Source organism: Falco rusticolus, chromosome 4 (genome assembly GCF_015220075.1).
Source record: "Falco rusticolus isolate bFalRus1 chromosome 4, bFalRus1.pri, whole genome shotgun sequence".
In the NCBI taxonomy this organism is placed as follows: domain Eukaryota; kingdom Metazoa; phylum Chordata; class Aves; order Falconiformes; family Falconidae; genus Falco; species Falco rusticolus.
Genome location: NC_051190.1, coordinates 48,380,555 through 48,406,194, shown reverse-complemented (window position 1 = coordinate 48,406,194; position 25,640 = coordinate 48,380,555). Strand labels below are relative to the sequence as shown.

General features: G+C 58.1%; 1 protein-coding gene across 3 annotated transcripts; it reads right to left on the bottom strand.

The window, feature by feature from the left end:
• Positions 1-1,542: 1,542 nt before the first annotated feature.
• NRTN (neurturin) lies at positions 1,543-24,482 on the bottom strand. Of its 3 annotated transcripts, none has more exons than XR_005103995.1 (3): positions 8,274-9,580; positions 5,022-6,582; positions 1,543-2,834 (listed from the first exon to the last, which is right to left on the bottom strand). XR_005103995.1 is itself a non-coding variant. In XM_037386194.1 (3 exons), the coding sequence occupies exons 2-3, from the start codon at positions 8,410-8,412 to the stop codon at positions 6,134-6,136; spliced, it is 588 nt and encodes a 195-aa protein (XP_037242091.1). In that variant the 5' UTR covers positions 8,413-8,423; positions 24,431-24,482; the 3' UTR covers positions 1,543-6,133. The 3 variants fall into 3 exon arrangements, 2 of the variants coding, with proteins under 2 accessions (XP_037242091.1, XP_037242089.1); XM_037386194.1 differs by adding an exon at positions 24,431-24,482 and having other exon boundaries at positions 1,543-6,582; positions 8,274-8,423; XM_037386192.1 differs by adding an exon at positions 24,431-24,477 and having other exon boundaries at positions 1,543-6,582; positions 8,274-8,514.
• Positions 24,483-25,640: the final 1,158 nt, after the last annotated feature.

Sequence of the window (25,640 nt, the reverse complement as noted above, 5' to 3'; positions counted from 1 at the left end):
CGCGTGCGCACATGCGAAGATTTATGAGTCTCAAAAGATGCTTCATAAAATATTTACAAAGTGGAGCTCCGAGGGTGAATGTTTGACTCGGCCACGAGCCGTCCATAGCTGTCAGGCCTCAGGGTGGCAAGAGGAGGGAATATAAACAGACCTTTTTTTCCATTCCCCAAAAAAATGCTATAAACCTTTGCGGTTCAAAAGCATTTTAGCTTCCCCCGCCCCCCCCCCCCCCCCCCAAGTTGTTCCCCACTGCCTGGTGCCAAGCCTGGCAGAGCAGTGGGGCGGCTCACTGGCTTTGCTCAAAATGGGGTGTTTTGTAAAGAAATGCAGGAGCTTGTGCCCACTCTCACCACTGGCACCGGACAGATTCAGACCATTTTTCAGTGAAAAAAAGTTATTTTTTTCTGGACAGACAGGTGTGGGGGATAGTGCTTCTAAAGGGCAGGGATGCAGGCACTTCCCTGCACCAGGGCCACTGATGCTCTGCATGGTAAATGCCATAATGCAGGTAAAATGCAGGGGTGATGTGTTTTAAGATGGGGCAATATGTGCTAATTGGGAGTAATGTGTGCTCAGTGGGGTTAATGAGTGTTAAATGAGGGCGGGGGTAACCTGTTAACTGGAAATAACGTGTGTTAACTGTGGGGTAGCACATGTTAAAAGGGGGCAATGTACATCTAAGAGGCTCAATGTCCCTTAAATGGGATTAACTAATGTCTGCTAAAATGGGGCTTAAACAGCAGGTTGCCTCTGGCTTCAGTCCTCTATGGAGCTACTGGAAACCAGTAGCAGGGAGAAGGAGCTGAGGTGGGACTGGCGTGTGTGGCGGCAGCGCTGGTCCCACCGTTTCCATTTTCCACAGCTTTGAAACGTGTTTGCATCCTGAACTTGGCTGGGCTTTCAAATTGCAGCATTTCACCCAAAACAAAATATTAACCAACCACCATAATCATCTTAATAAGAGCAACAAAACCCCGGGCAATGCCTGCTGCTGACTTTGAGATGTTTTCCCTGTAAAATAAAGCATGTTTCTAACCTCAGCACTGCTTCCAGATGAACAACTGAACTTTTTTCTCTGGCTACTCCTATCAAAATCTTGCGTTTTCTTTTCCTTTTTTTTTTTTTTTCAATGCCATTGTGCCAGAATTGGCATGTCTTTGAGCCAATGCAGCTGGAAGTGCCTTTACAAGAAGGGGGCAAAGATGATTATTTCTGTGGCTAAACCAGCCCAGACCCACGCAGGCAGCAGCCCAGCCTTGGTAATGTTTCAAATTGCTGGTTTGCATAAATATAGTTTTGCAGCGCACAAAAATGCAAGAAACGTGGCTGTTTGCAGGTGTGCATGGAGGTTTCTGCAGGAAACTGCAAAATCAAGCCAAGCGCCTGCCATCCTGCAGCCAGCCACTGGGACCCCCTCTGTGCTCCTAAAAGAAAAGCCAAATTTCCCACTTCCCTGCCCATCCCCATCCCCGTCTTGGGGACATACCACCACTACCATCACGTACCCACCGGCAGCAGCGGAAGACAATAAGCAGTGAGAAATCAATATAATCCTCCTTTTATTTCCACTTTGTCGTGAGTATGTAACGGCATCACACCCGAGTTTATGTTTGTTTAAAAAAAAATCATACTGCATTTTTTCCCCCCCAACGTTCAGAATAAATGGTAGAAATGTAATAAATGTAAACTGCACTTGGCACCATTTGGATCAATAAATAAACTTCAAAAAAAAAGAGAGAGAGAGAAAGAACGCATTACGTAGATGGCACACTATGGTATCTAAATAAATAACATAAGTTACTTCGAATAAATAGAGAGTATCTAAAATATAGATGCATTGCATCAACTTCTGCAGATGGTCGGTCAGACCCGACAATACCGGAGGGGAAATGGGTTAATCCGGATGGTGCCGAGTGGAGCCGTGGGCTGGACTGCACGCTCCCCCTGCTCCTGCCGGCAGCGGTGAGGCAAGTCGCCTTTTTTCCCTTTTTTTACTTCTCCCCCCTCCGCACCCCGCTCCTCTTGGGCCTCAAATTTGAGGCTACGCCTTGTTTAACCACGAACAAAACCATGTGGCAGCCCTATTTACGACAGGAGGAAGGCTGAGGTTTCAAATACCGCCGAAAAATCATTTGTGTTGATACATTGGGAAAGTGATTTCTTCCTAGCAAGTTCCTGGACCTGTTTAAATAAGGAACACTTCCTTTGTGAGCGCTTTCATCGAGTGGAAACAATGCTGTTAGAACCCATTTCCCCCTCACAGATACCAAACTGGGAGGGAGAGCATGTCAGCAAATGGGATCCCAACCGATGCGAGCGACCGGTGGATCTGAGCCAGAGCCACGGCGCTTCAGCCGCCTCCTGCACTGGCCAGCGTTACACAAACACAGGCACGCACGTATAGAATGTGTATAGTAGACCACAATGAAACGCCCCATAACTCATTGTTGGAGAGCCAGCATAACATCACACTCATATTTTTGCGCTGTCACAACCACGAGAACAGTTTTAAACATCTCCTCGTCTTTCCAAACCTCCTGATTTTTCAAACACCATCAAACACCCTCATCTCCTGGGGAGCAATGCTGCTGCAAACAGCAAAGCTGCAGCGACAGATAGGCAAGCTGCACAAAAAACAACCTAAGAACACCCTACCTGATGGACGTTGCACGCTCTTTATTATTATTAACATTAAATAACGCATGGGATGATGAGGAAGGAGCCAGATGAGACTTTGCTATAGCTTTGAGTAGGGAATTTTCCATCCTTTTTTGCCCTTTCTGCATTGTAGACATTCTTCCGGACAGCTCCAGCTCCTATTACAGCAGAGAGGGCTGTAGAAATGGAAAGCATTAAGGAAATATCAGCCTTTCTATTGGAACCATATTTCCATGCCCAGGCGGCAGCACAGCGGTGCAGGACGGCACGGGCCAAGCAACGCTCCTGCAGCGGAGCCGAAGGAGCTTCATGCAGAAGATGGACCCCAAGTGAGATGCATGAAAGCCACCAAGCAAAAGCCACCCTTTGGCCACGGCTGCGATGCCCCTGCTAACCCCAAGACCTGGTCAGGGAGTCTTGCCGTTGCAAATCCCAGCTGCACCCCCAAAAAAAAAAAAAAAAAAAAAAAGCAGGCGCAGTGTGCGTGGCCGCCGTGCTGGCAGCAGCAGATCCCAGGCACTTCCCAGCACCTCTGCACAGCCTGCTGCTCAGCTGCCAGCAGGGTGAAAGGGGAAAAAAAGGTTAATTGGAGCTGTTCATGTTGGGTTTAACACACACAGCTTGCACATGGCGTTTCCCCCCGCATTGCATCTGTTTTTTTGGGGTTGCAAGCCAGGTTTGTGCTGCGCACAGGTGCTGCTGGGGGTGTTTTGCAGCTGGAAGGTAGGAGAGTGGGTCTGGGGTGTCCGAGCCCCCTCTGCCTGCTCCTGAGCCCCCTCCACCTGCTCCCGAGCCCCCTTGCCTCCCTGCTGCTCCCAACAAGACCCTGGCAAGATGAGGGTCCCCTTGGGGCTGGAGAGCCATCAGCCCCCTCACACCTGCAAGTCAAGGCACCCTAAATCCTAAATATTGCGAAAAAATGTCCCAAACCAGGGTGCGAACAGTTGCTTGGGGAAATGAAACAGCTCTGGCATCTCCCAGGCACCCGCTGGGCTCAGGGTACCGCCAGCAGCAGCAGCCCTGGGAAGCCATCCTGCAAATCCTCCTCCCATGGCGCCTGGTCCTGCACTGCCTCCGCAACACCTTACCTTGCTTTATTGCTCTAGTTCCTTTTTTTTTTTTTTTTTTACTGGAGGCTTCTGCAACAAAACTAATTTTAGTTTTATAGTACTGAGAACTGGAAAGCACCCAAGTCCTTCAGAGTGCAGTTGTTATTATTATTATTATTATTATTATTAGATTTGGGCGCACGTGCTTTTTTTTTTTTTTTTTAAGTCAAGAGTGAGCCGATTATCTGCTGTGAGCATGGCATGGATCACGCTGACAGCTGCCCATCTGCTGTCCCCATCCTGCTCCCACTGCGCACCCGCTGGCTGCTTAATTTTGAGACAACTTTTCCATTTCCATCCAAATCCCATGATGCAAACTTTCCCTTGCAGTGCTGCAGCACCTTGCAAGGCTTTTTTGGGGAGCTCCATGCACCTGCAGCGTGGCTTGAGTTTGTCTGGTCTCAGCAGTGTTTGCACGCCCAGGATGCAAGCTCAGCACCCCTTGCTCACCAGCGTGTGCAATGCCCCAGGGACAGGTTCAGCCCTCTGTGCCCACGGCTGCCTTCTCCCTTTCCCAACAGCGAGGGGAAAACTGTGCTACAGAGTGCAGGCTGCCTTCCTGGGGGCGCCGGGTGGCGCCGGGTGCGCAGCCAGCCCTGCTGAAGGATGGTGTTTATATTGCTTCACTACATCCTGGCTTCGCTCAGCCGAGAGCGGCGTTTGGATGAAAAGCAAGAAAAAAAAATATCCCACCAGCCCAGCCCTTTGCAGAGGTCTGGAGTGCTGCTGGTCGCCCGCAGGAGATGGAGCGGGGAGAGCTGTCTCCCAGCCCCAGCCGAGCTGGCTGTCCTGGGGGATGCTGACCTGCTCCCCAAAATCCTGCAGCAGCAGCTGCTGGCTGCTGTGGGCATCGACACAAGCACTCCTGCTCATTGCTGCCGCTCTGGGATGGAGGTGCATGGGACTTTTTTCCCCCCGTTTAGCTGGACTGAGGAGCTGGGACACTGTTGTGACCAGGGGGCGGCAAGCAGAGCATTTTCCCTCGTCTTGGTTAATGCCCAGGACATGACACCAATATTCTCCTTCTGTTTATGATTTGCTTTTTCTGGGAAGAGGGCCAAGGGGAGAAAACCCATCAATCCCAGGCAACAAATATAGCCTGCCCAGAGAATGCAAAAGTCTGCGGTCTCATTTATTTCTCCGCAGAGTAAACAAGAGTGACACTGCTGTAAATGTGAACTGGAGCCAAACCCCAGGCCTGCATCCCCCCTCCCGCGTGATTCCAGCCCCACCGAGGCGATGGGCAATACTCACGTGCCGCGGCCGGGACAGCCACTCTGGCTTTCAGGGGATGCTGAACCGCGGATGCTCCTGCCCATGCTGCAAACCCGGCGGAGGGCGGCGAGTGCCACGGCTTCGCTGGTGGCCTCGTGAGGCTCTGTCACCTCCCCGGTGGTGGCAGGTCTCCAGCCCAGCTGCCCGCAGAGGGGGGGGATGGGAGGTTAATCCAGTTACTTCAGATTATCACGAGTTTTAAGAAGAAAAGCCTGTGGCTGTGGGGAGCGAGGCGATGGCAAACGGGGCTCGGGCGGGCACTGGGAGCAGAGCCAGAGCCTTTCGCCCGAGTGCAAACCGCCGTTGGTGCATCTCTGCTCCCAAACACAGGGAGCTGGGGTGCCAAGTTGCCCCTGGCAGTGCATGGATCCCAGCACGGTGGTCACAAAACCCTGGGAAACCCCCGCAGGGGGCAGCTACAGGCTGCAGGGCTCAGCCCCCGTCCTGGGGCACCCACAGCCACCCAATGCACCCCACACCTGTAATGCACCCCATAAGACCCCCGTGCATGCAGCACACCCTGTCCAGTACCACACACCGCACCGCAGGCAGCAACACCCGCTGCGCAGGAACACCCCGCCTGTGCATCATGCTGGTGTGTGCAGCAGCACACCCGCACCCGTCACCTCTGCTGTGTGTGGCACACCCCCGGCAGGGGACTTTGTGACACCCCCTCTGCCGGCAGCGTGACCTGTATGTGTGGCACGGGATGCGCCCCGCGCACGCCATGCATCCCAAGGGTGGAACATGCCCCATGCATGTTGCACACCCACTGTCATCCTCTGGAGGGGCTGACAGGGACCCCTGGGCCACCTCCAGCGGGGGACAAAAGCCACAAGCAGCTGTCACCGCTCCAACAACCGCAGCCTCCACCGTCACCAACAGCCACATCTCTAGTCCTGCGCAGCAAGGAGGACAGCAACGCCAAGGGATCCACCAGCGGCTCAGTCTCTCCTCCTCCAGCCAGAGGTCTAGGGACCATCCTTCTCCCCCCGCCGCAGCCCCCGGTCCCTCTGCCTGCTGCCCAGCGGGGTTTCGGGGCTGGGGCATCGCCTCTCCCGCCCACTCCTCCCGGGGGGGGCCCCGGCCCTTCACACACAGCCGCACTCCTTGGCCGAGAGCTCGTTGACAGTGTAGTAGCGGTTGTAGGCATCCAGGAAGGAGACGTCGTCGTCGTAAGCCAGCGGCCGGCAGCAGGGTCGAGCGCGGACCTTCTCCTTCTTGATCCTCCTCCTGCTCCTCATGCTTTTCAGTGAGAGGTCGTAGCTCCGGACGGCTGCTTCGCAGGTGCCGCTGCAGTAGCGGAAAAGCACCGTCTCGTCTGACTCGTAGCCCAGGCCCAGCTCGCTGACGCTCACCTCCAGCTCCTTCAGGGCACAGGGTTTGTGGCGAGCGCGGGCACGCTTCCTGCGGCTGCCTGCCCGGGGGAAGAGTGGCAGCTCGTGGCCACCCGAGTTCATGGCCTGGCTGTAGCGCTCCACCAGTGCTGAGATCAGCTGCCGGATCTCCCCCTCTGTGTAGCTCTCCAGCAAGCTGCTGTCTGCAAGAGAAGGGGCGAACGTTAGTGGGTGTCCCTTGGGTAGACAGATGTCATTCAGGAGGGAGGTCCCTTGGGTAGATAGATGTTCCCCAGGATGGAGGCCACCTAGGGTGGGTAGGTGTCCCCCAGGATGGGGGTCCCTTGGGGTCAGTGGATGTCCCCCAGGATGGAAGTCCCTTGTGGCTGGTGGATCTCCCCCAGGATGGTGGTCCTCTGGGGCGGTGGCTGTCCCCCAGCGCTGGCTCCTGGCTCCCTCCATGCCCGGCAGCAATGACAAAACCTGCAGAACCCAGCGCTGCAGCCCGACAGCGCCGCCCAGGAACCAGCTTTTCTCTGTGATGGGCATGAGACGCCCCAAGGCTTTAAAACCCAACCCCAAGGCCAGAGATCCCTGTGGCCTCATGAGCCCCAGGGTGGCTCCAAGCCACCCCCAGCCCACAAGGGGAGGGCAAAAAAATCCCCAAATCCCCTTCCCCCCTTTCCCTCTTCTGCCTTATTTTCATTTTTTCTCCCTACGAGCTCTCCCCTGCCTGGAGCTGTCCCAGACAGCCCCTTCCACTGCACAACATCAAGTGCATCCTTCAAAGTGAACTGTGTAAGGGGGGGAATCCCATCCCCTCCCTCACAATTAACTCCTGCCACGGTCACGCTTTCCACGGCTGTGGCCGGGAAGGGGCAGCCCTGCCTCTCCGGCACGGCCACACGCCGGCACCACGGCTGGGATGCCAAAGGGACCAAGTGCCTGCAAAGAGCATCCTGGTAGGAGTTAAAGATGCCAGCGCTACTCCTTAGTGGCATCACCTCAACGTGCCAAAAAATACCCCCAGAAAAGTAGAAAAAGACCTCAAATTCCAACCAAGACATGCTGCTGCAGAAAAGCCGCGATGGGACTGGGGAGAAACACCAATTTAATATTTGCACTGTTTCCCTACGGGCTGGGTGGAAGGGCTGCCCCCCCTGACAAGACCCCCGGGCCAGCAGCCAAGACACAAACTGTCCCTGACAGCCGCTAGGAAGGTCCAAGTCCCTTAGTCCTAACCCTAAAGCCCGGGTTAGTCCAGCCCGGCGCTAGGGGAAGCACAGGAAAGACGGAGGAAAGCATAATTTGACAGCTTGTCATCGATTTCCAAATTTCAACCCAAAAAGTTCTTTATGGTTTGGAATCAAAACAAACATGCTGGCGAGTTTCAGCGGGCTGCCAGCGCGAGGGGCGAGCGGCACTGCGGGGTAAGCCGCTGCCTCCCCACAGAGAGGGGCCGTCCCCCCTCGTCTTCAGCTCCTGTTTGACATTTTGCATTTGTGCAGAAAATAAAATAAAATAAAAAACATTTTTAAAAAAAGCCATTTGGAGCTCAAAAAGCAGCTTCTTTGTACTAAGATGAGCTGTTTGTGTTCAGTTCCCTGTGTGGAGAGCTGACGTGCTCGCACCAAGGTTTGGTGCCCAGCATTTTTGCAGGACCCCCCCCAACTTGCTGGCCCAAGCAGCCCCCGCTGCCCCCTAAACTCGCCTTCAGACACTCCTAAGGGGATGCACAGGAGCGAGAGGGCGGCAGGCAAAGCAAATGGGGAATAAACCCAGTGGGCTGCGTCGGGCTTTGTTTGTGCGCCGAAAGCTGCCCCGCTTGGGGGTGGGGGCCGGATCCTGCAGGTGCGGGGGGGACGGTGCCCGGGGCAGAGGCGCAGCAGCTTACACTGGGAGAGCAGCGAGCTGTGGCGTTGCAGGGCTCGTGGGGATCTCCGCAGAGCTTCCGGCAGCGAGGAGGAGGAGGATGCCCGTGAGGAAGACGGCGAGGAAGGCAAGGGGCTGTATTTCCGGCTTCCGTTGAACATGTCTCTACAAACTAAAATGGATAACATGGAACTGAGGAGCATCGATGCAATGGCTGCAAACTTCCATACCTTCATCTTAGAGCAAGTCAGAACATTGACACTCTGCAAAACAGGCAAAACAAATATCCTTATTACGTGGCCTCCACCCGTGGCCCCCTCTTCCCTCCCCCCATTCCCGTGGCTCGGGCTGGCTGACCATCTCCCACGGGACCACCAGCATCCCCTTGGCTTGACCTCATCCCCTGCACTCTCCCAAGACTTGTCCGCTGTTGCAATAGGGAAACTGAGGTAGGGAGCTACGGCACAGCCCAGGGCTGTGCTGCAAAGGGGAAATTGCACATGGCGGGTGAGGGTGGCCTGGGGCTGGCGGTGGCAGTGGGGACACAGCGGTGTCCTCAGCTGGTCCATCCCCAACAGCACACAGGCCGGTGGGCAGGTGGGTGTCCACTCCCCACGCCCCGGCTGCAGCAGGGGCCGATATTGCAGTGGGTGGCTGTGCGTAAAGGATGGGCAAACTCATGTCACGCCGCCCTGTGACACCTCTTTGCCCGGCGCATCCCTCCTTGGGACATTGTGAGCAGCAGGAGCCCCCAGTGCCACCACCCTCCCCGCTCCCCCCAGAGCCGGGGTGCAGTTTGATGTCCCTGCCCTGCGGTGAGGTGCGCCCAGCACTGTGAGTCTGCTCCTGCCACCCTGTCGCCCAGATGCTCCAGGGCAGCCTGAGTCCCTCCCCGCTGGTGCACCGACGTGGCAGCTCCACCAAAACCAGCCAAAATCCTGAAAACCTCAGGAACAAAAATGAACAGGGTGGCTGGACCATCCTGGCACGGCTGCGAGGTCTGTGGCAGCACCGGCCACCTCGGCGGTTGTAGCCCAGCAGTTTCTCAAAGCACAAAAAAACCTGGCTGGCATTTCCCTGGCGGGCGAGCTGGGCCCTTACCTTACACCATTCCATCTTCTCCATCGAAACCAGATTGGATCTGATGGGATTTCACAGCTGACCCTGTGGCCAGGCAGGGCAGTGGGGAACTGGTCTGGGCTCCCATCAATGGCTGTCGGCCATTAAATCCCCATCAAAGACAGGCTCTGGAAAGCGGCACGGACTTGCAGCCGCCTCCTGGCCCCTTCTTTTATTTCAGCTCCTTGCAAACTCCAAACATTTCTCCTTTTGAAATAAATTTTCCACGGGGGGAAAAAAAAAGAAAAGAAGGAAAGAAAAAAACCCAAAACAAAACCAAGCAAAAAAACCCAACCCCAGTTTAGCAATATTTGCCAAATAGAATTTACCAGGGGGAAAAATGTTTATTTTAAAATGGAATTTGACAGGTTCACTTTTACTTTAGAAAACAACAAGAAGGCTGCGAACGCTGCCTCATCGCCAGCAAGCCTTTATTTTACAGGATGCAGATAATTGCACATTAACTAACAGTAATTATATGCCCTGTAGGTTACAAGATAATTGTAGAACCCAGCCAGACTCTAAATATTTTCAACTGGGCTATAAACAATGCCAAGCTAGAAAAAGAATAGTTTGGCCATATAAGGAGGCAAGACCATGAAATCCCGACGGGGGACAAGCGGCGAGGCTGGCCGAGGCATCGCGCCGACACGCACCGGCACCAAAACCTGCGTTGGGGCCAGGGTTCACAGCCGGCTGGTGTGGAGCATCACAGGCACCGTGGTGGGCAGCATCACAGCACTGTGGTGGGGAGCATCAAGGGCACCACCGTGGGCAGCATCACGGCACTGCGGTGGGGAGCATCACAGGCACCGCCGTGGGCAGCGTCATGGGCACCACAGTGGGGACAGTGGCATCCCCCTCTGCCATCGCTCCTCCTCCCCAGAGCCAAGGTCAAGCCTGGCTCCCCATCCTGTGGGCACGGGGAGGATGCAGGAGGCTGCTGGGTGTGTTTGCATCGACGTTCGTCATCATAATTAGGTGCCTTAGGTTCCGATTTCCCCTCTGAGGTAAGAGCAGGGAACAGGCACCGAAAATGCTCACCGGCACCAAACAGCTCCCAGCGAGGCAGCGGGATGGGCACTGAAGGGTGAAGGACCAAGGAAATTGCAGTTTGTTCTGGGAGAGCGGGCAAAATCCAGGGGATGAAGGGCCAGGAGGAACCAGCAGCACCCAGAGGTGGGAAGGGACCCCACCTGCAGCGGCAGTCACCCCCCCAGGAGGAACAAGCAGCTTTGGGCAGCTGGTGTCCGAGCGTTCGGGGAGGGGACCCCATGGGGCAGCCAGGACCTAGAGCTCAGCCTTCACCGCTGCCCCCCGAGGGGCTCTCGGGGCACTCAGCCCCTGCTCAGCCCCCTTCGCCCTGGGCCGGTGAGGAAAACAGCAAGGCTGCGACACTCGATCCGTCCACCTGAGGAAGGGCCCCTGGCTTCTTGCAAGCCCATAAAATTTTAGGAGAGTGGTTTCATCCTGTAAAAAAGCCTCCTATTTCAGCAGCCAGTAATTTTGGCCCCCACCCACTTGCCGGTGACCTTTCAAAAAACTAAAACCCCAGTTCCAACGTGCAAAACAATAATAATAAAAAAAATATTCCAGGCTTTGCCTGTGGTTTCTCTTGCTCTAAAAAGCCACAGACCGCATGTGCCAGCCTGTGGGGAAAGCTGAAGTTTGGGGTGGGGGGAAAGGAAAAACACACACGCGCACGCAGGAGTCGCAGCTGTGACTCACCCAGGACGGGGTTCCAGCAGCACCCTCCCATCTTTCTGGTTTCCACATACTTCAAACCCACTCCCAGTAAGGATAAATAATCACAAGGGGTTTGACACGTGCTCCCCTGGGCCCGCTGCTGCAGGCATGGCTGGGGGGTCCCCACCACGCTGTTCAGACCAGGGGGTTTGGCCCTGCTGGCTCAGCCCTATCCCGCAGCCCCAAACCCTCCCCGGTGCAGACCTGCACCCTCAGCTGCCCTGGGGCGGTGGTTTGCACACGAGCGTGCAAAGCACTTGCAAGGAGCTGAACCGGGCAAAGCCTGGCGAGCTCTGACGACAGCTCTGGCCATGCTGAGTGGGGCCGAATCCTGTGGGGACCCAGGGCCAAACCTCCACACCTCAAGTGGCTGCTATCAAAAAGTTGCCTACAGCTACGGCTCAGCATCTTTGTTTGTAAAAATCACAGACTCACAGAACAGTTTGGGTGGCAAGGGACCTTAAAGACCACCTCGTTCCACCCCCTGCCATGAGCAGGGACATCTTCAACCAGACCAGGTTGCTCCGAGCCCTGTCCAGCCTGACCTTGAACACTTCCAGGGATGGGGCACCCACCACCTCTCTGGACACCCTGTGCCAGCGCCTCAACACCCTCAGTGTAAAAAATTTCTTTCTCATACCTAGTCTGAGCGTTGATGTGTCCAAGTCTTGCAACCACTGGCACGGCGAGCCTCCAGCTGGGGAACACCAGGGTCTCCCCCATCCAGACCCCACAGTGCTGGGCATGGCCACTGCTGAGTCTTGCTGCTGCTGCTGCTCTTTGCTCCAGTCTCATTGCAGCTACTGCACCCTGCAAGAGTGCAGCCACCTCCCTGCCTCGCCTGCTCCGGGCTCAGCACTGCAGGATGGGTATCCCACATTCCCAGGATCAGGAGGCAGCCCTGCCACCCTGGGTACCCCGACTGGCACCCAGGCCTGGAGATTCACCCATTCAACCCAGACTGGTGGCTCGTCCCTCAGGCTCAAAGCAATATTGGAAAAAGGTTGCGTTGCATGGATGGGGATGGGGCTCGGCTGCGAGGCAGCTGGGGTCAGGGGGACAAGGCTGCTCGGGCTTTGCTGACTCTCTCCGGAGGGGATGGAGGGACCCAGCAAACCCAGGGCTTTGGGGTGCCACAGGAGCTGTAGGCACAAAATCACGGCTGCAAGGATGTGCCAAGGGACCGGTGGGGAGCACGCGGGCAGGAGGGATCCAGAGAGCTGCAGTCTCACCAGGGATGCCTGGTCCTTGCACAGCCTCTGCCAGCACAACCCCCCTTCTTTTCATGGGGCAAACGGGCAAGTACAGCTGTGCTGGGCACCCTGCTCGGCTCTTACTGCACACCTCGGGGAGCCAAAACCCATGGAGCCATCCCAGCTTTCCGAGCCGGCTTCTGCCCCAGGCTGTGCCTGTGCACTTACTCCAGCCCCAAAATACACCCATGGTCCATGGGTTCATGCCCTGGGTTTGCTGCCGGGGGGCTCTTGGGCTGAGTCCTGGTGGGGTTCGGGTGCTCACAGCCACGTTACATCCCGGGGAGGGACCCAGCAATCCTCCCTGGCTTGATGAAAGGCCAAAGTTTGCACTCAGCTTTCCTGGAGAACAGCCCAAAAGCTCCCTATTTTCCTGCATTCTCCTGATAACCCATTAATGCGATCACAACAGTCTAGCCATGCCATGCCTGCTGCCAAGCAGGAAACTCACCCCTGCAGGAGAAGACCCTTCCCTGCCAGGCAGCTCCCAAACCAGCCCCGCTCCGGCATGAAGCCTTTGCTCCGGCAGCCTCCTCCGCCCTCACCTGCCCTGCTCACCCCACAGCCGGCTCCTGCCAGGGCTCACTGCTTCCCAGGCAGAGAAAAAAACACTCCGTGCCCTGAGGAACTGGAAATCTTAAGGAAAAGCAACAACTACCAGGCCAGCCAACTCCCATTGCTTAGTCTGGAGGGAGCAAGTTGATTATCGTGGCTCGCCCCGCCACTGCAGATCCCCTCAGAACCCCTCTGTGAGCTCCTCGTCTTTCTTTTCAAAGAGGATCCAACAAACCCACCCCATGGCCCTAAGTAAACTTTTCCAAGGCTTGATTCCCATCACAAAACCAAAGTCAAAGCAACAGAGACTCATTTCTGGTTGGGAGTTTTCTCCGCTTCAGCTCCCGAGCGCCGGTGTTTCCGCTGCCTTTTCCTGCTAAACCAAAGAGCAGCGCCCGCGTCCCGCAGAGACATCGCCTCCGCTCATACCACCAGAGCATTTTGGGCTTCTCGGACTTCCCTCGCTTTTCATGCTCTCGGTTTTTCTCATAGCTCTTTTTTTTCTAACCCATTTCCAATTTTTCCAGCAGACTCTCAGGTTTTGTTTCCAGCATCCACTGATCCCTTAAAGCCTCAGCTCCTGGAGTCACGAGATGAGGGAGGAAAAGCAGAATTTTACTTTTTTTACCCTAAATCTTCCTTGCTCGAGGGGGAAGGAGGAGAGTGAAAACTTTCAGTCCTGATGCTTTAAAGCCCAGGAAACAGAACCCAAAAGACATTATAATATAAGTGTGTCATAAATTTTCAGTCGATTCATGCTTCCGGGCATTGATTCATTATTTTCAAGTGCTAGGGCTCAGCCACACTGCAAGAATGGATGAGGCCATGGAGTGGCCGAGGGTTTTTTGGCAACGCAAAACACTTGGAAAGACCAAGGCCTTGACGGAACATCAGAGAGAGCTTCCACCTGCCACACACTGTTTATTTTAGTGCCTTACATGGGAGCCAAGCTGCTTTGAAATCCTGGCTCCTCATGACTCACCCCGCAGGAATTAAACAATTTCCATCCAGGCTCATGGTGAAGGAGCTCCAGGGGCTGCTGAGAAGCGGCTCCTCCAGCAGCAGCCTCCGGCTCAGCGCCTGGTCCTGCTGGGAGCGCGGTCCTGGATGGGACAGGGGTGGCAGAGAGACGTCGGGGCAGCCTTTCCCCAAAACCTGTCACAAGCTCCTGACACGCTTTTTTGGGAACTGAACCCCTGCAAGGAGCATTGGCATCTCCAATGCCCCCAGCCAGGACTGCCTGCAGCAGGGTGGCCGATGCCCCAGGGTCAAACCCACCCCAAACTGGCAAAACTGGCCCCAAAATGGGGAGTGTGGAAAGGAAAAATGCCCCAAACCCTGATCTGAGTTGAACTGTTGGATTTTCCTGTTCTTTTGACAGTAGGTGGGGGCATAAGGGAGGGGAAGAAGGACAACGTCCCCATCTCCAGCTCTGTGCTGGAGGGTGCTCCGGGGCCATGGACTGCCACCACCTCAGTGCAGCCATCCCCTTGGCTGGGGACACGGTGCAGTGGCCTCCTGAGCGGCTCTCCCAGCCCGGCACAGTGGCACAGCCTCGTGCTCTGAACTCCAAAAGCGACAATGGCCACGGTGCGTCCCACACCCTGCAGCACTGGCTCGTCCCTGCGCCGCCTTCCCCCCCTCCCCAGCCCTCCCCGCTCCCCCGTAAGCAAAACCAGAGCTGAGCGCAGGACACATGGTTCTGCTTTTCCTAAGTGAAAACCAGCCCAAGACGAGAAACTCCAAAGCTCTTCCCGCAGCCCCAGCTTCCCCCGCCCCCCCCAGAGGAACAACCACAAATGAGCCAGACTCAGCCCTGGGCTTCTTGGGGGAAGCCTCTTGGGGCAACCACCAAAGCCCCTCCTGGCTGCAGCCACCCGGCACGGCACCAGTGAGGAAACGGCAGTGGTGGAGCCGATCCTGGACCCGCGGGATGGTGGGGAGGGAGAAGGGGCCGTGGCAGAGCCGGGGGAGCATCAGTGTTCCCGGCAGTGCGGGGAGCCCCTCGGCTGAACACGCCAACCATCGGCAAGCTGCGCCGTTCCCACGCTTACATGACATTTACATTCGGGCTGAATTATGGCAGGTTTGGTTTACATCTCTCTAAACAGCTGGGTAAAAATAAAAAAAAAAAACACAAACCACCACAACCCCATCATCACAATAAAAATAATAATAATAATAAAAAAATCCTCACCAAGCCTGTGTGACACAGCTGAAGGATTTGCAAGGGGCACGCGCACCCTGCAGTGCCGCAGGCGATGCCGGGGGGTGACGGCCACACCGTGCTCCAGGTTGTGGCTGGAGAAGAAAGATGTCACGGCTCTGCCACAGCTGGGACGCTGCATCAAAATGTGAGCAGCAAGGTCCCCAGGGTGCAGCTCTCCAGCCCTGCTGAGCTGAGCCTTGGTAGCTGCCGTCAGACGCAGCAGCCCTGCCCATGGCCGCGTCCCTGTTCCCACCATTTCCCTTGTTTCGGACTTTGGGGAGCCAAACCCACTCAAAGCTGGGCTGAGCACCAGAGATGGTGCCAGGAGGTGGCAGGAATTTCGGGTGCATTAACTCATCTGTGCCGTATGCTCATCATGCATCCTGAGGCACCTCTGGTGACGCGCCTCGCCAAAGGGCATCATCTTCTATCCCCACAGGCCACAGAGCTGGGAGTGAGCAGGCAAAGGCCCCCCCGCAGCCCCCATGGCATGGCCAGAGCCCCGAGCCAAGGAGGAGATGCCCTGTCTGTGTTCCTGAGCCAGGGGAGCCCCCAGCAACTGATGGGAGCTGAGCCAACGCTGCCAGCGAGGGGGGGTGGGAGCTCTTCCAGGAGGGGATGGAGCACAGCGGAGGAAACACCTGATTTGCACCACAGCCGAGGGGCACATTGAAGCGCCAGCATCCCACCACCCCAGCTGGCACGGGCAGGAGAAGCCAAATTCACCGGGACGGAAACCCCAGTGCCAGTGCACTGTGCAGTGCCCAGCACCCCTCCGGTGCCCCCAGCCCAGAAGCCCCACGGCCACAACCCACTCACCTCCCGCGTCCCCCCAGAGCAGAGCCGGCCCCACTCAGACCCATTTTGGGGCTGGGTTCCTCCAAGGAGTCCTCGCCAGCCAGATGCCAGGATGGTGCTGACCAGTCCCACCGTCTCCCATCCCTCCCGCAGGATTTGTGCTCTCACCGTGCGGCGTGCGCCCCGGCACGGTGCGGGGCTGCGGGGAGGCAGGCGGCCCCACGGGACGCATCCGTGCCCTGGCAGGCAGCGCCGGCACCTTTGATTCCTTCCCCAGCGGTCCCACGCGGGTTTTCATGTCATTAATTAACAGGGGATACGAAGCGGGTGCCCAGCGGGGAGGAATCCCGCTGCAGATGTGGAGCTGAGCGCAGTGGCGTGGCCATTCCTGCCGCGGTGTCCTGTCGGGTCCCCCCCGTTGGGACTGGCTCAGCCCCGGCTGGGCTTAGCTGGTCCCTGCAAGGGCAAATAAAGATGCTGCTGCTCCCCCTCCAGCCCCGGCTGCCCTCGCCTCCCACCCTGCCGCTCCCGTCCTTGCTGCTCTCTCCATCACTCGCAGGGGCACGACGGAGGCAGAAACACAGCTGCAATATAAATCAGCATTAAAAAAAAAAAAAGCAAAAAAAAAAAGCAGTGGTTTAAATGCAGCACGACTCACTGCAGCGCTCACCCTGCCCCGCCAGCTCAGGGATACCCGGGTGGTGGCTGCACGGGGGTCTGGGGGCACCCGGCTGGGACCTGCACCCCTCACCCCCCCCAGCTCTGCAAATAAATCATTGAAAACATCACACTTCGGGGATCTCTATTCATCTTTCTAGCTGCAAAGCAGCCAAAGTCGTTAAAAATCCTGGCAGGCTGGGCATGGGTGCTGTGGTCCCCAGCTCGTGGTTTCCAGCACGTGCTGGTCCCCAGCCCAGCGGCTGCACATCCCCACTGACCCCGACAAGGTGCGGCTGCTTCGCCAAGGTCAGCGAGGCTGCGGCAACCCAAAACCCTTCATAAGCCGATTCAGCCAGTTCTAAGCAGCGGCAAGAGCTGCCCTTTATGATACAAGATGAGTAATTACAGATAAAATTACTATAAAATGCCTCAGGAGGGTACTGCTCGGCACAGCAGCTGGAGCTGAGAGCACGGTTTGTGGCATGACGCGGAACAAGGCTGTAATGGGGAACGAGGTGGGAATAAAACCTGCACAAAATCCCACTGATGCAGCCAAATCCCATTTGCTGATGGGCAGAGAAAATACAAATCTATCATCTGAAATCCCACCAAACCCAGGATGGTTTCTGTAGCCCTGCAGGAAACCAGCGATAACTCCAGGAAAAAAAAAAAAAAAAAAAAAAAAGGCACATGCAAGAAGCACCCCCAGTGCTGGGCACCCATGGGTGCTGGTGTGCTGACAAACAGCAGCCTCGTGCACTGCCCCACACCGTTTCTCCAGCCCAGAATTTCCCCCTCGTGCTGAAACCTGAAGTCTGAACGTCATTTTTTTATTTTCCTTCGGAGTGACAAACCACCCCTTCATGCACTAAATAACCCTGTGATGCCAAAAGGGGGTGGTTTGTCAGAGGAAACTAATTACTGTGGCTTGTTTGAACAATCCCAGTGCCTCGGGAAATAGGGTTAAAAGCTTAAATTTTGGCAGCGAGACGGAGTCCAGGCCCCAGATGTGCTTTCCTCTGGGCTGGTTTCAACACTGCTGGTATCTGTGAGCTGCCACGGGTGTGCTGGGGGCAAAATCTCCTTTTTTTCCCAAGAAAAGCAAAACCTTCGGTGGGATCCAGGAGGAAAAAACATAACAGAGGCAGGAGGGCAAGAAGGCTGCCATGAAAGCATCACCTCCTCCCACACAGCAGCTTTGGCCATTTTCGCCTTCCCTGTTTGTAGGGTTTTCTTTCCTTGTGGATTTGGCTGGTGTCATGGCATGCTCCAGCCCCCTCCCAGATCCCCAGAGGGGTCACTGTGCTGCAGTGTGCCTCAGTTTCCCCTTTGCAAAAATGCCCTGGGAGCACAACAGCCCTTGAAAACCTCCATGTATTAATTCCCCATTTTTCCAGAGCAGTCAGAGGTGGGAGCAGAGTGGCCACCTCTGACTTTTCCACCTATCTGGTGGGCTGGCATGGTCCCTTCAGCTCCCACCTTAATAATTCCTGTTCTTGTCCCCAGAGAAACAGATCCTGCCCTAACGCAGCATCCCTGCAAGCAGGAAATGAGCGGTGCCAGGGACAGGATGGAGGAGTTACAGCCTCTTGGGTGCCCTGCGAGGGATGAGCAATGAGCACCCATGCACATCCCTCAACAGCATCCCTCAACAGCATCCCTCAACAGCATCCCCCAACAGCATCCCAAGCAAGAAGTGCAGGTGATGCCAATGCCACCTCCAGCCTGGCAGTGGGAATTCCCCCGTATCCTCGCTCCTCTTATCCCTATATATATTTAATTTCTTTTTGTACAAAAGGAGCTGGATTGTCAAGGCACCCGCCAGGGATTACAGCGCTTTGCTAAGGGCAGAGAGACCCGAGAGAGGTTTGCAAATCCAATTTGCACTAAACCCTTCCAGTGGGTTTTGGACGGTGCACAGACTAATATCCCATTAGCATTTACTGTCCAACTCCAGCAGCAACCGCCGACATATTGAACCACTTAGCACTGCTCCAGAGTGAGCAAATGAGGAATTCCTCCCGAGACAGCAACAGCAGTAGACTGGGAATTGAGCTTTTGGGTGGAGGAAGTTCAGAACTGGGGGATGCCTGGGATAAAGAGGGCTGGAGATGACGGGAATAGCTGGAGGGTCTCCAAAAGGCAGCAGATGTGGGTCACCTGGACCTTTGCATGCAGAGATGCCGATACGGTGGCGCAGCATCATGCTGATACAAATGGACACATCCCCTGACCCTTCCTGTTGTCACAGGGAAAAGCCGCTTGGGATGCCCTTGGGGACCAGAGGCTTTCCGAGTGGAAAAGCCACACAGCTTCCAAAAAAGCCAATTTTGCCCTTTGATCACACCCAGGAATCAGTGTGTGGGAGAGCTGCGGTGGCACTGTCCTTCCCACCTGGCTGCTGTCTCCCACAACTCCAGTTCAGATCCAATCGAGCTTGTGGATAAGAGACTGGGACCAATTTTCCTGCCCCCAGCTGATGGCGTGGTGCGCTCTGCGCTGCCACAAAACGCTGTTCGCAATCCCAGCGCAGCCACCCAAACCCTGCCTGTGCTCCTGCAGAGGAGCCGACAAGGGAAGCGAGGGGAGGGCAGGATGGTTGGGGGCTGCAGGAAGGGGCAATCTGCCCCTTTTCTGCCACTTCTCCACCTTTCCCAGCCCAGAGGTTGCAGCGGGACCCACCGGTGCTGCTCAGAGCAACAGGAAATTAAAGCACGGCTGCTGGAAGATAACGGCGCGCTGGAGGAAGAGCTCCAGCAAGATGGATCGTCGTGCATCTCTCCCGCTGCCTGTGGAGCGGAGCCGACAGCCACAGCCAAGCTCTACACCCCGCCGTCCCCGTCCCGGCGGGGAGCCCCAGGCATGCTGATGCCATCTCTCCTCCACTGCCGGTGGCCCATGCAGCCCATCCTGCTGCAGCTTCTGTGCCGGTGTTTGGGGATGGAGAAGATCTATCAGCCCCAGATCTGCTCTGGGAGGCAGGCGGGGGCCAGACCCCTCTCTCCTCCCCATCAATCCTCTGTCGTGGAGACGCGACCGTGAGCGATGCTTTGCCAGGGCACAGCCCTTCATGCCCACACACCCGCCTCTGTCCATGCTTGGAGGGCTCGTGCCACCCAAATCCCAGCTGGATCCTTCCAGCCTCTCCTTTGCCCCCCCAAGCCCAAACTGCCCTTGGGTGCATCCCCACCCTGGTTTGGGGCAGCGGGGCAATTCCACCGGCACCCAGCCCAGCTCAGTGGAGCATCACTGCCAGCGGCTGCCTCCTGCGTCCTCCTGCCACGTGCGGCGGCTCTGCCGCTGGCACTGTCCCTCCCAGATGGCTCCATGGAGCTGCTAAGCCTCAAAAATGTGCTCTTAATAAGCCAGCACCACTTAATGAAGACAGCAGCTGCCCTATTAAATCAGAGGCAAGTCTTTCCTCAGGGACACCCTGGAGGGATGGGACTGATGACCCTGGGTGGGATGCAGCATCTGCTCGAGGGGATGAAGACATTTTGGTTTGTACCCAAGGTTTTGGTCCCCCCAGGTTGCACAAGGGCACAGCATCCCTGCCTGTCCTGGGGAAGGCAGCAGATAGGGAAAAGCCCCAGGGAAAAGCCAAAAGGCCACTCCAGAACCTTGCTGGGATCATCCCCTGCCTGTTCCTCTTGGCACAGCTCTGCTGGCTGCAGCCCAGAGCTGCTTGGGGACCACAACCACTGGGATGGATGCCACAAGGATTTGGGATTTTGGTCAGTGGCACAGGGATGAGCTGAGCCTGCTCTGCTCCAGGAACGCAGCACGAAGCTGACTGGGGCAGCAGGACCAGGGGCTCTGCCCCAGGAGGTCCTTGGCCACCAGCTGCCTTCACCAAGTCCAACAGCACCCGTGTTTTATAGGGGCAGGTCAGGGAGCAACAACAGCCAGCGATAAATACACCCTGTGCTCGAGGCCAGCTCCAGCACAGCACAGCCAAAACCAACATTATTAAAGGCAAAAAAGTCACCACAAGTGGCGCAGAAGCCTGTGGGCTGGTCAGTGATGCGAGTGTGCAGCTAACAGCGATGGCTGTCACTGGTGAGACCCAGAGGTAGCAAAGAAGGGGCAAACGTGGTTCTGACCCCCAGGACTTGAGCAGAACGTGTTTGCTGATGGCCGGCTGCCCCTGGAGCTGCCATGGCCTGGAGGGTGGTGGGCTGCCAGCCCTCCGTAGCCCCCGATGATGATGGCTATTTGCTCCATCCATCCTCCAAATCCTGGCCTATTTGCTTGCTTTAAATAGGCTTTGAAAATTGGCACTCATTTGGTTCCTCTGGGGACACATTTTTTCCCTGGGAAGGACTAGGGGTGGGCTTACAACCACCTCACCCCTCTGCTTCAGCCTGGAAAAAAACAGGGCAAGATGAAATCAAGGGGGTCCCTAAAGCCAGGAGCCCTGCTAACAGCAAACCTGCAAGCCCAGATGCTGCTCATGAACGATCTCCTGGCACAGCACCGGGCATTGTCCAGGAGAGCTCACGGATGAGATTTATCGCCCTGCCCCAAGCACCACGCAGCCAGGTCCCTGAGCTGTGAAAAAGCTGCTGAAATAGAGAAAAATGCAACTCCTGCTTTGGATTATTGCAGCCTGGAAGCGATGCTAGCTTCCCCTCCTGGCACATCCGCTGCTGCGCCAGGGCTGTGCAGGGATGCTGGCCCTTCAGAGCACTGCCTTCACCCAGCGAGGGCCCGGCAGGGCTGCCCTGCTCCCTCCCAGCAGCCACCATCCATCCTGTTATACGCTTGGTTTGGACAAAGTTCAAAGGAAACCTTTTCTGCTGAGGAAAAAAAAAAATGTGGTTCCATCACCATCAAAACGCTTCATGAAACCCAGCGTTGATGCGGCTGACATTGCTTATTAGGGGACTGAGATGCTGGTGACGCGGCCTTTGAACAGCTACAGAAGGAAATGCTTTTTTGTTGTCGTTCGAGAACAACGCAGTGGCAAATAGATTGTTTCAATTTAGCTCTTTGGATGTTGAGTTACAAAGTGAGCCCGTTTTGGGTTTCGTGACGAAGAAGTAATGGGAATAAAACTGCTTCTGGCATTTCCCTTCCCAGGGCAGCTGCAGAGGGGGTCACGTCATTCCTGTGCTGGCGGGATGCTCCTTCACATGAAAGCATCTCTGCACCATGCCCGGCACAACCAAGAGGGAGCACGTTTGGGCTTCTCTTCTTCTCCTTCAAGTTCAATGGGGAAAGACTACTCCAAACTGGCCAAATCCCAGCAAAACCTGGGTTGGGTGGGATGTCTCCAGTCCAACCAGCTAATGGTGGAGCTGGAGCAGATGGCTCACCCTGACCAAGGCACTGGTCTGTCCCATGGCTGCATCACTGTGGCAGCACTCCTGGGGTGCAAAGTGATCCCTGGCACGGTGGGAGTGGAGGGGCTGGGTGGTACGCAGGTCCTCTCACCCCCTCCCCACACATGCTGAGCCATGGGAGCTGCTGGAGTGGGACCACATGCTGTTGCCCCAGCTGGGCTTAGCAAGGGTCCTGGAAATGGGCTGGTGCACACGTGCTTTAGCTTAGGCCAGCAATGAAATTGCCTGTGGCACCAAGGGAAAAAAACCAACCACATCTGTCCTGAGCTGTGCTACTGCACCTCTTGTGATGGGCCCCTGGACCCTCCCTCTGCTTGGCACCTCCCTCTCTGCCAAGGCTCAGCCCCGCTGGGTACCGTAAGATGCTCTATCGGCAGGGGCTGGCATCAACAGGCAACTGTCGGCTCTTTGTGACCCCCAAGCCCGCCCCTGTGTGGGCACAGCGTGGCTCAGCATGTCGCAGGATGGGGCTCTCCCAGGCAGGACGCTGTGTGCTGAGCACCACCGCAGTGGGCGCACGCGTGGCATGCTGTGCTGGGGACAGCCAAGGTGACATCTGCTCTGGTCGCGCTACTGGCCGGGCTGCGTTTAGGGCCACATGAGAAGTACCTTGACCTCAAAAAAGTGGACATTGCAAATCTTGGCTCCTCCCTTGCAGCTCCCCGAAGGTGGAAATCAACCTTGCAAGCACGGCTGGAGCCTGGAGCCTGGAGCCTGGCAGGGCTGTCGGAGAGCAGCCCACCGAGGGGCCTTTGGCTGGGAGAGCAGGAGATGGTGGCGCGGGGAGCTGTGATTCACGTCTGCACCGTGGGAGGGCACCCAGAGCAGCGCAGCCAGGCCCGCACCAGCACCCAGCACCACCCAGCGCCACCCAGCCCTCCCTCAGCCCTCCCTCAGCACGGGCACCCAGGGGCGCCCACCTCCCAGGGAGAAGGGACACTGCAGCAGTGCCTGGACCTGCATGTCCCCCTCTGGCTGCGTCACAGAAAACTGGACCAGCTCCTCTTATTTACAGCCCAGGGGCTGGATGTCACGAGGCCTGGAAGGTGCTGGGCTCCCCCCTTGCCCTCACAAATCCCGTGGCCACGCAGCCCAGCAGGAGCCTGGCCCTGGGGCCGCATCCTGCCGCGAAGCAGCTGCAGCCAGGCACAGCCTGATGGCAAAGCGGGAGGGACAGCTCGGCATCCCGTGGGGTGCTGCAGCTGGCGTCGGGATGCGCTGCACCTCCTCTGCTCCTTCCTCCAGGCAAGACACGAGCTGGACCAGGACTGAGCAAGCACTTAAAAATCCAGCGCTATTTAAAAACTTGAGATGTATTAACAGGTAAGTCCCATTTCTCCCGCTCCCAGCCCAGCCCTGGACCTGCTGGGGACGGAGGTGCAGGATACACCCACGGGCAGCTCCGTGGCGGCACCGAGGATGCTGACGCTGCGGCACTGCCCCAGCCCAGCGCACATCGCAGCACGGCATCGCTGGCTCTGCTTTGCAACCCCGAGCCAGCGCCACGGCGGGTAGAGCTGGGTCTGAACCGAAGGCCTGGTTACAGCCAGCAGCTCAAAAACCAAAACCAAGCGCGCAAGCCTAAAATCTTGCACGGAGACCCCCCCCTTTCCTGCTTGATTTTTCTGCTTTGTGCCATGCAGCATCTCGGCTGCTTCTGCCGTGAAATCTAGGAGCACCCGTGAGCCCGAGAGTCTGAATCTGGGATCCAGAGCTGATCCTGCCTTCAGATCTGGGACTTGAGCACCCGTCCAGGACTCGCACGCCGCCGCCGTCAGCCCCTTCACCCGCCGCAATAAACGTGCCCTCGCCGGCCGCAATAAACGTGCCCTCGACCCGGCGCCTAATCGCGCCTTGGCTCCCGAAGCAGCAGTCGGATTTCCATCGGTGCCGGCTACAAGCTTCCATATATGTGCAATAAAGACACCCGAGGTCCAGGATGTTTTTTTAAAGCCTCCGTACTGCCCGCAGCCCGAGTGGGAAATTCCCTCCCTCGACGCCGGGATGGAACCGGCCTCCCAGTGCCCGCCGGGCTCGGGATGCGGTGCGGGCAGCGGGGCTGGGGCCGGGGGAGGCGGGGGGATGCCGGGGGAGCCCGGCCGCCCATCCTGCCGTTCCTTACACTAATGTTTAGACAGGCGGCGTCCCCCCCGGCGAACAAGCCGCCCCCCGCCCCGCTCGCGGCTCGGCCTGCCGGGACGGTCTCCAAGTATGAAGCAAACTCCTGCGGCAGCCCGAGGGCCGGCGAGCGGGTGGTGGGCGGCGGGGGCCCGATCCTGGCTCGCCCCCCCCCCCCCCCGCCTCCGAGCCAGCCCAAGTCACCCGGTTCTGCCCCGTTCGCGGGGCGGCAGCACCCGGGCGGGGGGATAACGCGCGGCGAAGCCTCCGGGGACGCCCCCGGGGGAAGGGGGCTCCGCCGGGACCCCCGGAGCGGGGCCGGGGGGCAGGACCCGCCCGGCGTGGGCAGGTGCCCGGCGTCGCCCGCGGGACTTACCTGGCGGCGGGCCGGGGCGCAGCGCTCAGCGGCGGCGCCGGGCCGGGGCCGGGGCACGCGTGGGGCCGGGGGCCGCCATGGGCGGGGGGGCGGCGGGGCTCGGCACGGCGCGGCGCGGCTCGGCACGGCTGGGCTCTGGCACGGCGGGGCTCGGCCCGGGTGGGCTCTGGCACGGCTGGGCTCCGCACGGCGCGGCTGGCACGACTCGGCTCTGGCGCGGCTGGGCTCGGCGCGGCTCGGCACCGCCGGGCTGGGCTCGGCTCGGCGCGGCTCAGCACGGCGCGGCTGGAGCACGGCGCGGCTCGGCTCGGCTCGGCGGGGGGGCTCGGCCACCGCCTCCTCCCCGCGGCGGGGGGCGGGTTCGGAGCCGCCGGGTCCCCCGCCCCGCCCGGTCCCGCCTCCGCCCGGTCCCGAGCCGCGCTGCGCCCCGGTCCCGGCCCTGGCCCTCCTGGTGCCGGTGCCGCCCCCGCCGCTCCCCCCGCGCCACCGGCCGCTTCTCGCAGCGGAGCCGACGGGCCCGGCCCGGCCCCTCCCCGCCCCGCCCGGGAGCAGCCAAACCCCCCCGGTCCCTGCCCCCGGACCCCCGGTTCTGCCCCGGAGCTGCGGCCGGCCCCGGTGCTAGCAGCCCATAGCTCCCTTAGCGCCCCGATCCCCTCCCCCGGACCCCCCCGGTCCTGCCCCGCAGCCCTGGTGCTGCCCCCGCATCGCCCCGTTGTCCCCGGTCCCTTCCCCGGATCTCCTGGTTCTGTCCCGCTCCCCCCAGTGCTGTCCCCGCTGCCCCCGGTCCCTGTCCCGCATTGCCCGGCTCGCCCTGGTCCCTGTCCCCAGACCCCCCTGGTCCTATCTCGGATCCCCCGGTGCTGCCCCCGGTCCCTGCCCCACTCCCCCCGGTGCTGTCCCCGGGCCCCCCGATGCTGCTCCCGCTCTCCCCGGTCCCTGCCCCCGGACCCCCCCGATTCTGCCCTGCAGCCCCGGTGCTGCCCCGCTCCCCCCAGCGCTCCCGCCGGACCCTCCGGTCCATATCCCCGTTCCCCCCGGTGCTGCCCCCAGTGCCAGAGCCCTGTCGGGGGGGAGGCGCTGGGGGCCGTGCGGCCGAGGGGCCTTCAACCTGTGCAGCCCTGACCACACAGGACTCCGGCAGGCAGCGAGCCTGGGACCCCCCCCAGCAGCAGTACCAGGGGAGCCCCCCAACCCCGTGCCCACCGAGGGC